At 27.3% G+C, this 15,393-nt stretch overlaps 1 protein-coding gene across 1 annotated transcript; it reads left to right on the top strand.

Moving 5' to 3' along the window:
- The first annotated feature begins 4,896 nt into the window (after positions 1–4,896).
- LOC105251608 (probable G-protein coupled receptor Mth-like 10) lies at positions 4,897–8,811 on the top strand. Its single transcript, XM_011258545.3, has 5 exons — positions 4,897–5,889; positions 6,430–6,508; positions 7,350–7,534; positions 7,677–7,842; positions 8,293–8,811. The coding sequence occupies exons 1-5, from the start codon at positions 4,983–4,985 to the stop codon at positions 8,543–8,545; spliced, it is 1,590 nt and encodes a 529-aa protein (XP_011256847.2). The 5' UTR covers positions 4,897–4,982; the 3' UTR covers positions 8,546–8,811.
- Positions 8,812–15,393: the final 6,582 nt, after the last annotated feature.

Raw genomic sequence — 15,393 nt, 5'->3', positions numbered from 1 at the left:
TCTTTTCCACGTTTAATCAATGCATACAGTTTTTTAGAAATGTTATAGACAATATTAAGATCTACATTTTTAAAAACGCGACTAATCTAATCACTCAAGTTCTCCACAAACGGTAAAGAAATGTAACACAGTGTAGTTGCATTATCACATTCAGTATTCATATTTACATTAACACGATGTTTTAAAAACTCAAGTCTTTTTTGAATGTAACGATTAATAATTTGAGTTGGAAAACAATTGTTGGAAAGAATCTGTTTAACAGTATCAATATTCTTAGAATGGAATCGAACGTCTGATAATAAAATAACGCGGTCAACAAGATTATAAATGGTGTTCATTTTATATTTAAACGGATGCTTAGAATAAAAATTAATGTATCTATTAGAACAAGTAAGTTTTCTATACCAATCAGTCAAAAGCCGACCATTCGAACGAATAACAGTCATGTCTAAAAAACTAATGCAAGAATCAGACTCAGTTCTGTGTGTAAATGTCAAACGTTGATGGTAATTATTGAAAGTCGATACAATCTCGTCAATCTTTGAGCGTGAGACAATGTTAAAAATGTCATGAACATATCTATAATACAACGGAACATTAAAACTCAACAAACTTAAACAATGCGTTTCTAAATCATCCATCACGATATCTGTCAAAACAGGTGACAAGGGAGACCCCATAGGTCTAACAAAAATCTGTTCATAAAACTGTCCATTAAACGAAAAACTAGTAGAAACTAAAACCGTTTCTATCGCGTATAAAAACTGAGACTAGTTAATTATTGCGATAATAGAGAAATGACAGAGAGATAGAGATAGAGGGATAGAGAAAAATTATTCTGAGCCATTTGTTTATATTGTTTATAAATTTGTGGGACGCGTAATTTGCAAAAATCTAGAATTATTTATATTAGGGGTGTACCGCGAGAGCACAAAGCAGCCGAACATCGGCGCTGTTAAAATTTTTCCTTAAAAAAAAATAAAATAAAATAAAATAAAGTAAAAAAGGGAAGAAGATTTTGGGTTAGGTCCAAAATCTTCTTCAAAGTAACCGCTCTTTTGTTTATGTTTGTCATAAAACATCCAATACTAATGCGTCCCCGCGTGACGTCATCTCCTCGTTCCACTGACAAGTAACACTACCCAAATGTAAATCACCGATTTTGATAATTTTTGAATATGTTGTAGTAGACGTAAAAATAAGACATACGTATTTTTTTTTATCGGCGGAAAACCATATTTACACCCCTTTACACCCCTTTAAATTTATGGGTATCGATTTAATTGTTTTGTATATAAGGATTTAGTATTTTCGGCCCGAACCAAATAAAATAGTTGCATCATCAAGAGATATGAAAAATGGAAAATTTTCGACTCGGTTCGATCATTTTTAGGGGGTAAACCACCCCCTGTATTTGAAACAAAAATTTTAAAAATGCCCAGATAATTGCAAATTTTATTCAAAAATTTTTAAAAAAATATATGTTACACTCGCATCCAAAACAAAAGTGAGACTGTTTGAGGATTTAAGGGTGACCACCCTTTTATCGAATTTCTTACGTAACATTTAAATTTATTCCGAAATAATGGTAAACAGTTTCATTTATCGTCAAATTAATTAATATTTACAAATTATAGTCTGATCAACCCTTCAATTCTATAAGGGGTGAGGAAAAACCTACCCTTAATAAGAGTAAGAAACCAGGATCGCGGCTCTTAGCATTACCCAGGATCACGACGGGGACGTGGCCGCGTGGATCCCATTTTATTTTATTTTTTTGGTTTTTTTGGTTTTTTGTTTTTTTTATTTGTTTATTGTTTTGTAATTTTTTTGTGTTTTTATTTGTATGTTGTTTTTTAATTTTTATATTTGTATTTTAACAATTAAAAAAAATTAAATTAATTAAACGTTACATTATAACTAACTTTAGTAATATTAATTAATGGCTATTCTTTATAGTCTTTACAATAATGAGGGACGCTTTGATTGCTGGGATCAAAAAAATGAGTAAAACATATATAATGTGTACACCAAGCGCACCTAATTAAAGCATTATCTTCACAATACTTGCAAGATGTATCACAATTTTCAAAACAGTATCGGACAGGAGTCTTGCATTTAGGTGGTTTTTCTTGAATATACCCACTTTTATACCATGCATATTTAAACATGTTTACAAACCTGGCTGAAGAAAACTGGTTATGAATCAGCGACTGAAGTTTTAATACATTGTTTCTTGCATGTAAATTGACATCAAAGCCATACAAAATTACCAGATCTGAAAAATGTTTTAAAAAATTTTTCCATGGTCTGAATCCATAAACATCTAGGGGTTGAATCATACCAGTTGTCCCAGCAGGAATTGTACAAATATTGACATCTTTGCCTTCTAGACAAACGTTGTCAAAATTTTTCTTTGTTTGTCCTGTCCACGAATCTAAACATAAAACCGATTGTTTATCAACCACAGATAAGTAAATATCTTTGTACCATTGAACTGCCAGGTCAGATGATAATTTCCCAGATTTTGAAGGTACTACGACAATATTTTCTGCTTTATATATGTTCATTTCAACAACAGGTCCAAACTGCCCACCCGTTTCTTGTAAAACAATAAATAAAGGCGACTTGAGTAATCCACTAGCTGATACAATCGGTTGTATGGTATAGCTATGTGTTAATGAATTCTTCGATTGTGTTAAACATTCAACTTTTGCTGTTCCTTTGAAAGATAATGTTCGTCCTGCATGTGATTCATAATTAAAACCAGACTGATCTGAATTATAAACATTGTCAGCTCCTAATAATGAGATTTGCTCCCTAATTTTGGATACAAATTGATTTGCTTCTTGTACTAAATCATCTTTCTTTGATAAGAGCGTTTGGGTAGTGAATTTATTAATTTTTCTGGATACGATTCCGTGTTTTATTTTAAAATTGTGAATCCACTTTGATGAAGCCGAGAAACTTTCTTCTTTGAAATATGAATGCCTCCGTCGCCAGGCGAGCGCTCCTCACTCCTTATTGTTAGCTCGCGGCTTTTGTTTACATGAGATGCTCCGGGGCCCATTTCTCACATTCACATTCACATCCTGCAGTCCATATTTCAAAGAAGAAAGTTTCTCGGACAATCGCGTTGATCGTTAAGGGTTTCAACGGTGTTCTAATCTCGATTAAATTAATTTAAAAATCAGTAAACACCTTAAGCTCACCAATTACGTATTTTTATACCGAATACGTATACAAAAAAATGACGATGAATGTAAGAAACATTTTAAAATTGTTACAAGAAGCTTTTAATTATCCACAATATAATATTGATTCAGCTATTAATGATGATGAGAGAGCGTCACAATTGGAGAATATAATTAAAGACTCCATTGATTTTGCCTTGATATTTGAAAGTTATACTACTTTATGTTACGAAGATAATACTGCGCTTCCTGAAATCCATGCAATTGAAGAAGATTTCCAAGATGATTATAACGCTATTATTAATGATAATAAAAAAGTTAAAAACATGATAGATTTCGAATATAAAGAAAAAGCTGTTCAATATTGGCATTCTGGTACAAAAAAAAATTTAAAATTTGAATGTGTACAAAGTAAATTTAAAAAAGTTCAAAATATTACAATGTTATATAGATGGGAAAAGCAAGTAAAAGAAGGTGGCACAAGAAACGAGAAATTATTGGAAATTAGCAAATATGTCATGAAACAGTTTCAAAATGCACATTTGAAGTCAATACCAATTCATGATATTGATATTAAGAGATGGGCTTTAAATGCAAGAAATGAAGTACAACTACCTCCTCCTGTAGTGTTACTTGTGAGATCCCCTCACATCTCAACACCCTGAAAGGACTTAAGTTAGAACTGGCCTATACCTTCTATTATATTTATCTCTATGAATAAACAGATCTGTCGGCGGAAATGAGAGAAATAGTAATAGATGTCATATAAGAGAAAGAATTATATTTTTTATTATATTTAAATATATTATAAATTATTTAACACTCTCCTCATATTCCGTATTAATTTTCTGTTCTCTTTAAATACTTGTTAAAATGATTCGTGGCATTAACAGTTTAAGATTTGTAACAAAAATAAAATAAAAGATAGTGTTTTATATAAATAAAATGACACTAAATTTTATATTTCTTGTTCATTAAAAGTAGCAATCATAAAATAAATTAAGAAGAGATAAAGATGGATTTTTTTACTAAAACAGATTACATTAGCTCTTTCGATTCTTTAATGTTTCTAGATATTCACATTAACAAGGAAGGAAAAACTTTTATTAATAAATTTTTAATTAAAAAAGCTTTATTTTATTATATTTATTTAGCTAAACTTAATTTAATATAGAATAGAAATTGAATATAAAATTTTTCGAATATTTAAATTTCGATATCTAAATAAAATATTAATAGCTGGTATTAAACTTGATTAATTTGATTATTTAATTTTGAAATAGCTTTATAAATTCTTTTCTATTAATAATGTTTACGATAAAAATTTAAAATAAATTTTCTATAAAAATTACGCTTGATTAATCTCGTTACTACAAAACAAATGTAAACATGTATATGTTAATAATTAAAAAAGATTTATAAATTTGATAAAATCAAATAAACAAACAGTTTTATTATGTCTCATATTATTTAAGCTGTAAGCTTTAAAAATTAAATTATGGAATTAAAAAAAAATAATCTTATCAAGTTAATGATCAAGAAATTATGTCTTATCTATTAATCTATTGAATTGTTTATTTTTTTTAATATTGTTTTTCTGCAAATACATATCTTCCGTAAGTTTCATAATAATAACTTCTTTGCTGGGGCAAGAGTATTTCTATCGGCAATAACGTCACAGTCTGATGAGATTATTCGCGTTTGAACTTCCGTACTTCACATATCGCAGTGACTGCTGAATAATAAGTTAACTTTTTCCAATAAATTTGACTCGTTAAAAAATCAAAGATGTATGGAGAAAATTTAACGTTTTACTATTATACACTTCTACTCATCCTTTCGTTTTTAATATTTCAATCAAGTTCTACGAGTGATGATAACGAAGACAATAATTCGACAGAGCGATACAAATTTGAGGAGGATATCAAGAGAAACTGTGGCAAAAAAACAGAATTAATGCGATATAACTCGCATGAAAATTATATAAACAACAACAAAAATAACTCCAATAAAGGAATTAATAATAAAAATCACATTGTGTCATACGAAAAATGTGCCAATATTACTTGCATTCAGCTCTGTTGTCCGCTTGGTGATCTCTTTGATGGCGAGAATTGCACTGCTAGTGAAAATGAATACGTTTTCCCAAACGTATATTCAAATAATATGTTACAGAGCGGAAATAAGAAAGTGGACGAGCTTTTTCCACTAATCGTTCAAAATCCGTGCCAGGAAGCTATACCTTTTTTTCTATATCCGGACTATTATTTTAAGTACTTTAAGTATATGTTTTTCGCAAACAGCTCTTTGTATCTTCCTTATTTCGACATATTTGTCGAATCAACATCTTATTGTTTGGCCGTCGTGGATCATAATCAGTTCGATGCAATTATCTGCTTGGAAGCTGTGAATGAAACAATCGATAAAAAAAAGGATAACATGATAAATGATCTGATAACTGAAATCCTAAACGAATTGAGATTTTTATTTTTGAGTTGCCGCATATTGTCTATGTTGTGTTTGCTGACAATATTTGTGGTGTATTCTACATTGCCGGAACTCCGTAACATACACAGTTTCATGTTGCGCAAATACTGCAGTTTCTTATTTTTTGGATACATAATGGAACTTATAAGTGTCCAATTGAATCCAATCAACATAATAGATTTTTCGTATGTCATCTGTGTTATAATTGGTACAGTATAGCCAAATGTAATAATACAGTCAATGCAGTGTGTACATTAATTTTTTCATTAATTTTTATACAAATAATTTAATTCTTGTGTTTATAAAAGTGTATCGTACATTAATTTAGTGTATCGTATACATTAATAAAAGTACATTGATATTTAATTTTTATTAATTTTTTTACGATAAAACTTGAATGTACGATACATTATAATATTATAAACAAGACTTAATAGTGGAAAAAATTAAAATAATATTTTCTTTTATTTTAACGTAAAACACAATTTAAGTTACTTAGCCTAATATTTTTTTACAATATTATTGAAATTCTGTTGAGAGTTATATAGTTAAAGAGTTATATAATATTGAAATTAAAACATTATTTAATTTAATATTAGCGTGTGTTAATTAATTATATTGTATTCTGTGATAAATTTTTCCTGTTAAAGTTGAAGGATAACTTTTTATAATATAATACAGTTCTTAATGATATACAAAATACTTGCCAATTAGTGGTATTTTAAAATTGTTCATTTTATTTTTGCAGCTTTAGTCAACTATTTCTGTTTTTTGTCAACTTCTTTTTGGTTAAGTGTAATGAGTTTCGATATTTGGTGGACATTTAGGTAAATTGTTTAATATATATATAAAATATATATTTATTTTTATAAGATCGTTTAATATTTCTTATATGACGCGAACATGATATGATAGAATGTTCATATATAATGTGTGTATATAATACATTCAAATTATGTCTGTAACAATTTATAAAGATAAAAAAGAATAATGATTTGCATTAGGAAAGAATATATCGTGTCTTGTTAATTGAGAGTATAAAAATTATTATTTGGCTTGAAAAACGATAATTTTAGTACAGATATAACACAGGCATTTCAGAAACATGTACATTTTTTCTATTTAAAATTTCCAATTTTCTTCTTTTCAAACAAAAAGTTGATGTGTATTTCGCAAACACGCATTTAATTGTTAAAGAAAAAAATAATGTATTATTAAAATAACATTTTAAATTATTAATAAAGTTATATTAAATTATGAAAAAGTTCATAATATAATTTCAAAATTTATAATATAATATTACTAACCTTTTTGTAATATCTCATTTCTTTAAATTTTATATATCGTAAACCAATATCGTTTAGAATTTTTTTTCTCCTTTTATATAATAATACAAAATACTCAAGCTTTTTAACAGAAATTGACTTTTAATTTTATTGTTAAACATTTTGCTAAATCAAAATTAATCTAATGTTAGTAAAATATCAATATATTTGAATATATGATAATTTTTATTATTTTGAGACATTATATAGTATAAATCATTTTTTTATAGTTTATATAAAACAGACATTCAAGATATTTGATGGAAGGCATATTTATTTATTTGTATTGCGATTCGTTTTATTTGTTTCTAATTAATTGTAAAGTAAACTCTGCATTTTGCAGAGATTTTCGCTTGTTACAAAGAAACAAGAAAGCGAAACAAGACAGAAAAAAATTAATATATTCTATCTTTGCTTGGGGAAGTCCCTTCATATTTACTATCATTTGTATTATCATGGATTTTGTTCCAAATGTGCCGAAAAACTTAATCCGACCGGAATTTTGTGTCTATAGTCCTTGGTTTTATGGTGAGTGTATGTCACTATTAACATAACTTTATTAACAAAACATTTAATTAATTACCCTTTGACAATTTACTTTAAAAATAAAAGTATGTTTTTCTGTTTTATTTACAACATGTGAGATAAAGAAGGTCATTATTTATTTTAGAGGATGCGGCGTCTCGATTGTATTTTTACGGGCCAGTAAGTATCTGTGTTATTAGTAGCATTTGCTTATCTATTTACACTGCATTGAAAATTGTGCGTTATGAAAAGGACACAGCTCGTCATCTGAGAGATTCAGAAAGCAGATTTTATAATGACAACAAGCGATGGTTTGTACACAAACATTTTTATATCAATGTATAATCAGTCTTGTTTAACAAGACAACAATAAGATATGTGCTGCTATATTCACTTGTCAACTATATTGCTTTTAATAAAATCAATTGCTTTTTTGATCATTTCCGATACAAGAGAAGGAGAGAGATAATTATTTTGAGACTTCTTTATTAGCGACAATATATTTTCATAAATACGCTCTCTTGTACAAACACATCGTTGTTTTCAATTTTAATTAGTTAGTAGTTTATTATATAATTATTTAAATATATTTATTAATGTGAAATACTTATAATTTTTTCGTAGGAAATATTTATCTTTATGAAACAAATTACTTAAAATGCGTCCGCTCATGACATACTTTTAGAATATATCAAATATTTTAGAATTTATCAAATATATCATAACTTCAAAAAATATAAAAGAGAGATATTCATTTGCAGGTTAAAACTGTATCTGAGACTGTTTATCATGCTGTTTATCATAATAGCCATAATTTGGATTATAATAACAGTGTACGAATTTTGGCTTTTTGATGATATTACAATGTTGTACATCATACGTAGTACGTTTGTGTTGGATACCATAAAAGATATCGTTATGTTCATCATATTCGTATGTAAAAAGACAATCATGGGACAGCTATTGAAGCGTTTCTGTCAGAATTGCAAATGTTTTTCCAAAACTTCGACATAATGATTTCAGGTTTGAATAATTTTACCATGTCAAGAACAATTTTTTTATGGAAAAACATTAATTATGGAAAAGCCGTCACTCAAAAGTTTTGTCTAATGAGTATATATAACCTTATATGAATATATTTATCCTTGTCAAGATTAGAATATATAATTTGATATGTGATGCATAAATGTGTACATTTAGGTATCTTTCATATATCTCTAATTCCATTAGATGTGTGTATCTCATATTTTTACTTTAATTTGTACATATTTAAATGTGTCAGTTGTTTTGCATCAATTTAAAAATTATTATTTTTTATAAAAAACTAATTTTATGCATTATTATAAATTTTTACATTACTTTTTTGAAAAAAGAAATTTCAAAAATAAATCAATTTATAGAAGAAATTAACAATTTTGGTAAACTTAATGTATAAAGAAGAACGACAACAACAGAGCGAGAGGGGGGGGGGAGAGAGGGAGAGAGAGAGAGAGACAGAGAAAGAGAGAGTGATATTATAGATAATATATATAATAACTTATAAAAAACATTTTTCCAAATTTGAAAACATATAACAACCAGAAATATACGTACAAACAGGTTTGAAAAAAAAATAATTTAACTTTGAATAAAATATAAAATTGAACTACATATATGAGTGACTAGATAATAAATAACAAATTTTGGAATACAATAAATTTTGAATAAAAGAAATATATTCATGTTTTTCTCTTTCATATTATATTGTACTTTGTTAAAATGTAATGTAACGTACAGGATATCATGCGATAAAGTTGCAGTCTGGTTTTATAATAATTTCTGAAGATAAAATATTTATCGCTATAGGAACGCTACAAGGTAAACAGATATAACTTGTTAGCGGAAGCATGAGAAATAATAATAAGCATAATAAAATAATTGTATATCATATAATTATGTAAATTATTCAATTCTTTCTGTCATGTATCAATATTCTATTTTTTTTATAATATATATATAAATATATATATATATATATATATATATATATATATATATAAATATTCGTTAAAATGATCTGTAACATTAGTAATGTATCAAGATAACAAAATTAAAGCAAAAGACAGCGTTCTGTGTAAATGAGATGATACTACAATTTTATGTCTTTTGCTCATTAAAATTAGCGATCATAAATAAAAAATTAAAGATAGATTTCGTATTATGATAGATTACATTCTCTATCTTTTTTAGTCTTTGATGTCATTTCTAAGATTCATATTAAAAGAAGAAAGAGAAAATTTTTTATTTTTTATTATTAAATTTTTTATTAAAAAGATTTATACACCTGAAATTAATACAAAATCAGAATTTAATAATAGAATTTTTCAAGTATTCAAAATTCGATGTTTACATAAATCACTCATTAAATTCATTCTTCGCGACTTTTTAGTAGTCTAGAACAAATCAGATTCTTTCATATTGTTCATAATATTGATCATAAATTGATGTGGAATAGATATTCTTTATAATAGGTCAAACAATTAATCTCTTGATTCATTCAACATTTGACCATGTTCTACGAAACAAATCTTTTTGATGATGTAATAATAGAAATGACATCGAGAAAATGATTAATCCCTTTGTTTAAAATGATTGATATCTTTGATGATGTTATTGATCTTCAGCAATTTCTTCGATGACGCTGATCAATGACAATGACGCATTAGTGCTGAAAATTTATGTACATTATTATAATTCTATTAAATTTTCATTTAATTATTATTAAAAATATGACTAAAGTATTATTAATTTAAAATATAATAATATGATATAATAAATAATTTTTGAAATTATTTATAACAAAATCAAATTATGATAACAGAATTTTAATTATTATAAAACGTCGTATATAAATCTATAATCTATTCTTCTATAAAAATAATACAAGTTCTACTGTAGATAGACTTGATATTAAAAAGCTCAAAACTATGAAAAAACATTTTTCAAATACGACCATTTTTGACGGAGTTATACTTATACGAAGTTATGCAAAAATTTTACATGAAATTATACCTTATTACCTATGCGATAATTTTGTTAACAAGTGTATATTATATTTTAAAATTAATACCATCATATCTATATTTTTCCATAACTAACATAAATATCACATCTATATTTTTCTATATCTAACACATATCACATAAATCAAACATATGTACGGGTGATTTTTTTGCATGTGTAATTATCTTTGAGATTAAGGATACGATGAAAATCATATCTACTTTTCTTAATGTAATTTTAATTGTTAATATCAGTTTTATGTTGTTTCGAGCTATTTTTGCGAAAAATGTCTTTCTCGTCTAAAGTCAGAATAAAGTAGTCATAATATAACTGTTTACAGCACACATGAGTATTGAATCCAAACTGATTTTTCAACAATATTTTGCTCTTTTATATTGGCGAACACTAGTATCTAATAAAGAAAAATACAAGTTTTGGTGTAAATAACGATAAACTAATATACACAAAATAATATAATTTTTTTGATTATACAATTTTTTTGTAATCTTGAGATAACAAATAAGATTGATAAATATTTTAGTGGAACATAAAATTTTTCTTATGCATAAGTGTTTCGAAAAAAAAATATGTAATTTGCAATTAACAATTACATATTTTTTCTTAAAAATAACTATGTGTTTTCTTTAAAGCAATTGATTCCTTTCATTATTTTGTACATAAAAATATTAAGGTAAAATAATCGAAAAATGAATATTTTACAGGATATTTTATCGTTCATGTAAAATTAAGATATTATTTGAAGCCTCATAACTTGAAAAGTACTTAATGAAAACTAACTTAATTATAGTGTTTTGGAAAGCTCTCGAGATAAGCTACAAGAATATGTAATAAAAAATAGGCGGTAATAAAAAATTTTTCTATTTAAAAAATTAAGTTGACCTTCAAATGACTATTAAATTCGACTTCTAGGTCGAAGTCAAAGTTACCATCAGATGTCCCCCTCGAAATCCTACAACTTTTATTTGAAATATTTTTTCGTATCTTTTAAACTTACCAATATTTCGATGGCAAAGTTAAAATCGATCACCCTGTATACATATATATCTATAGGGGAGATCGGGAATAAAAGTAACATTTTTTGTATTATGGGTCACTAATTATCGTTACAGATATACAAAAAAAGATTATATGTTGAAAAACTCCCTTTATTGTTCTATTATTATACTATGTTCAATCTCAAATGATAAATATTTAAAAAGTTATTATAGCTTTTCGCAAGTACGTTAATTGTTACTTCCTGAGGGCCAAGAATCCGTCCCAGAAAAACCGCTTCCTGTTACTCGAGGATTACCAATACGATTACAGGATGTTTGCCAATGGTTTTCTTTATTTATCTTATTATAAAATATTTGCAAATCAACATGATGTCACCGTGTAAATGGGGATAAATTCGAAGTCATCTGCTCAGAGATTTCTAACAAGATCTTCAATACGATAATGTTAATGATATCCAGATCGATGACATAATAATCATATATGTAAGCTTCCATATAATGTTTATATTATTTTTGATGACGATAATTCTGGTGTATTTCATATTATTAAATCTTCGAAATATATATAGCTTCAAATTATGCAACTACTGCGTCGTCTTATTCTTTGCATACGCAATTGATATTGTGAATATTCTAATCAAAACGGATATTATACAAAATCCTGTTTGTATTACATAATACAATATATTTAAATCATATAACTGCAATGCAATATATATTTGTCATGTATATAGTATATATTCGGATATTAATTTTTTTAATAATTTGAATATTGTCGACTTCTTCATCGGTACGAGCCGTTTTAATAACGGAGAGATTGCAATCAAATCATTCGAGACTTTTAGTTGAACAAGTGAATATGTATATATTTACAAAAAAAGTGAATCATTAATATTATAATTAATGAACAACAAGTATCGCGCCTTCAACAACTATCGGTCATCCTTCGATCTCTTTGCCACTTTTCTCGATCAACGCTTTGTCTCGACTGACTTATTCGATTCTCGCATCCGCGCTTTTGACCTCGTCTCACCGTTAGATTTTAAATCATAACAGCCGCCGAACTGTTGTCAAACATACATTGCTTGTCGCTAAGACAATTAACGCGTCCCTGGCATCATCGAGCGGGCCTCGGAGGACATTTATGCAAGATATAATTATTCCACAATATGATTTGTTAAAATCTTAAAAACGTAGATATTAATGATAAATAAAAGTTTATTTTAGATAAACTTTAATATACAACTAATTGAAATTTCCTTTAATAAATATTTTTTTTATGTTTTAAAATCTTACAGAGTTATGTCTTGAATTGAAATATTATTTAATTTTATATCAGAATTTATTAAATATCTGAGTACTGTCCCATAAAATTTTAGTACAAAAAGATAGAATAAATCTCTTTTTCATGGAAACATGAGTTCATCTGCATTTTAGCATTCAAATTAAGATGTTATTTATTCCATTTTGCAACCTTCTTGTCAAGTTTGGTTTAGCTAATTATAGTAACCTTTATAGTAACCTTTATATGATGTGGACATATTTATCTTTATTTTTTTTTTTAATTTGTTTTATCTTAAATTATCTTTGTAGAATTGATTTATAACATATAACATGACGAAATAAAATTTTCTGTAATATACAAACATATTTTATATCATATGTATAATTGGTAAGGACAGAACATAATACAATATTTTAAATTAATCTAATTAATAAGAAAAGTTGTTCTCATGTATTATTGCGTGACAGTGTAAGCAGCTTGCAATTATAAGTTTAGTAATAATATTAAAATAAGCGAGTAGGGCTAGGTCAGTCTCTGACGTCATTTAGATTAATAAGTTTTTCTGTGACATTTAACATAAAGTTGTTTCATTAGCAAGCTTGTTGTCGATGATGATTGTCTAATTCGCGCGAATGTGTCTATTATTTTATAATCACTTGTCTTGCAAGTTTTGTCTTTGGAAGGAAAATAATGTTGTCTTGTCATGACTTAACCATCGCAAACGAACAATATCATGTGTATTTTAAAAAATTCGTTGTGGTCGTAACATAGCAGATTAAAAAATTGCAGATTAGAAAAAAATTAAATTGAATTCTCAAATTGTTAACGATGTGCGGTGAAAGTTTTGCATTTTGGCTTTTCATAATTTTACTTCTCACTTCATCTTCAACGACTCCGCGAAACTTTACAAGTGACAACAAAGATATATGGGAGCAGACATATAATCAGACAAACTTTATTAAAAACAAAACAAATAATGATAATAATAAAAATTACACCGTTCCATACGAAAAATGCAGCAATATTACTTACATTCAGCTCTGTTGTCCGCTCGGTGATCTCTTGGTTGACAAGAATTGCACTGCTAATGAAAATGAATATGTTTTCCCAAACATATGTATATAGCTATTCAAACAATTCGATACAGCGGAAATAAGAAGGTAGATGAGCTTTTTCCACTAACCGTTCAAAATCCATGCCAGAAAACTATACGTTTTCTTCTTTATCCGGATTATTATTTCAAGTACTTCAAGTATATGTTTTTCGCAAACAGCTCTCTGTATCTTCCTTATTTCGACATATTTGTCGAATCAACATCTTATTATTTCATGGATCATAATCAATTCGATGCAATTATCTGCTCGGAAACTGTGAACGAAATCAATATTGATAACATAATAAACGATCTGATAAATGAAATTGCAAACGAATTGCGAGTTTTAAATTTGAGTTGCCGCATAGTGTCTACTGTGTTTGCTGACAATATTTGTGGTGTATTCCATACTGCCGGAGCTTCGTAACATATATAGTTTCATGCTGCGCAAATACTGCAGTTTGTTAATTTTCGGATACATAATTGACATTTGGATTTTTATCTTTCTACTCTATTTAATGTAAAATCAATTGCTGATTTATTGTCACATTTGATAACATATGGCTTACATGGTACATCATTACTGAGTAAATTTCGTAATTCATCAAACATCATATGCATACTTATGATTTCTTTAACAGCATTCGCCAACGCTACATACAGGGTGCTTCCGCAAGATACAGATCGGTAAGTCGGGTAGCCTATCTGACGATCGGTCTTCTTTTACCGACCTCGCATAATTGAAAAATAATAAAATCGGAGGATCGATCATATAATTTTTTTTCGTGAAAAGTGAAAAAATTCCTTGATTGATACCTTGAATGCAAATCATTAGGGAATGAGGAAAGTAAAATTAACTTTTAACATTGATATAATGTAATTGTAATATTTAATAACATAAATAATTTAAATAACATTAATAACATAAAATGACACAATTGAAATATAATAACACAGATAAAATATAATGAATTTAAACAAAAACTATTTTTTAATGGTTGCAATATATGCTCAATGTAACCAACATTTTCTTCTAAACATAAAGCAATCCTCCTATTTATGAAAGAACTCGTGCGACATAGAATCGTTCCTGTCTTCGAGTCTCATGAAATTTTCTTAAATTTCTCATGTTGTAAAGTTTTTCTTACTGATAACCTTGGTTGAACTTCTACGAGGCTGCACAGATATTTGCTTATCATCCTTATGATTCTGTATGCATACGAAGTTCATAATGCACCGAGTTATTGTCATCATTATACGTAGAATTAATATGAGATTTATACTGCGTATCGTTATATTGAGTATTTTTAATAGAAATAATATCGTGGCTTTCTAGTTCGATCGCCATAATTTGTTAGAGTTGCGTCCAGCACCATCAAATTGTCATCTTTCTCTTCGTTGTTCGTGAAACATTTGCTGAAATTTT

Source organism: Camponotus floridanus, unplaced genomic scaffold, assembly GCF_003227725.1.
Source record: "Camponotus floridanus strain SB8 unplaced genomic scaffold, Cflo_v7.5 scaffold34, whole genome shotgun sequence".
NCBI classification, from domain to species: domain Eukaryota; kingdom Metazoa; phylum Arthropoda; class Insecta; order Hymenoptera; family Formicidae; genus Camponotus; species Camponotus floridanus.
Note: the sequence above shows the minus strand (reverse complement) of the source record. Positions and strands in the feature narration are given on the sequence as shown.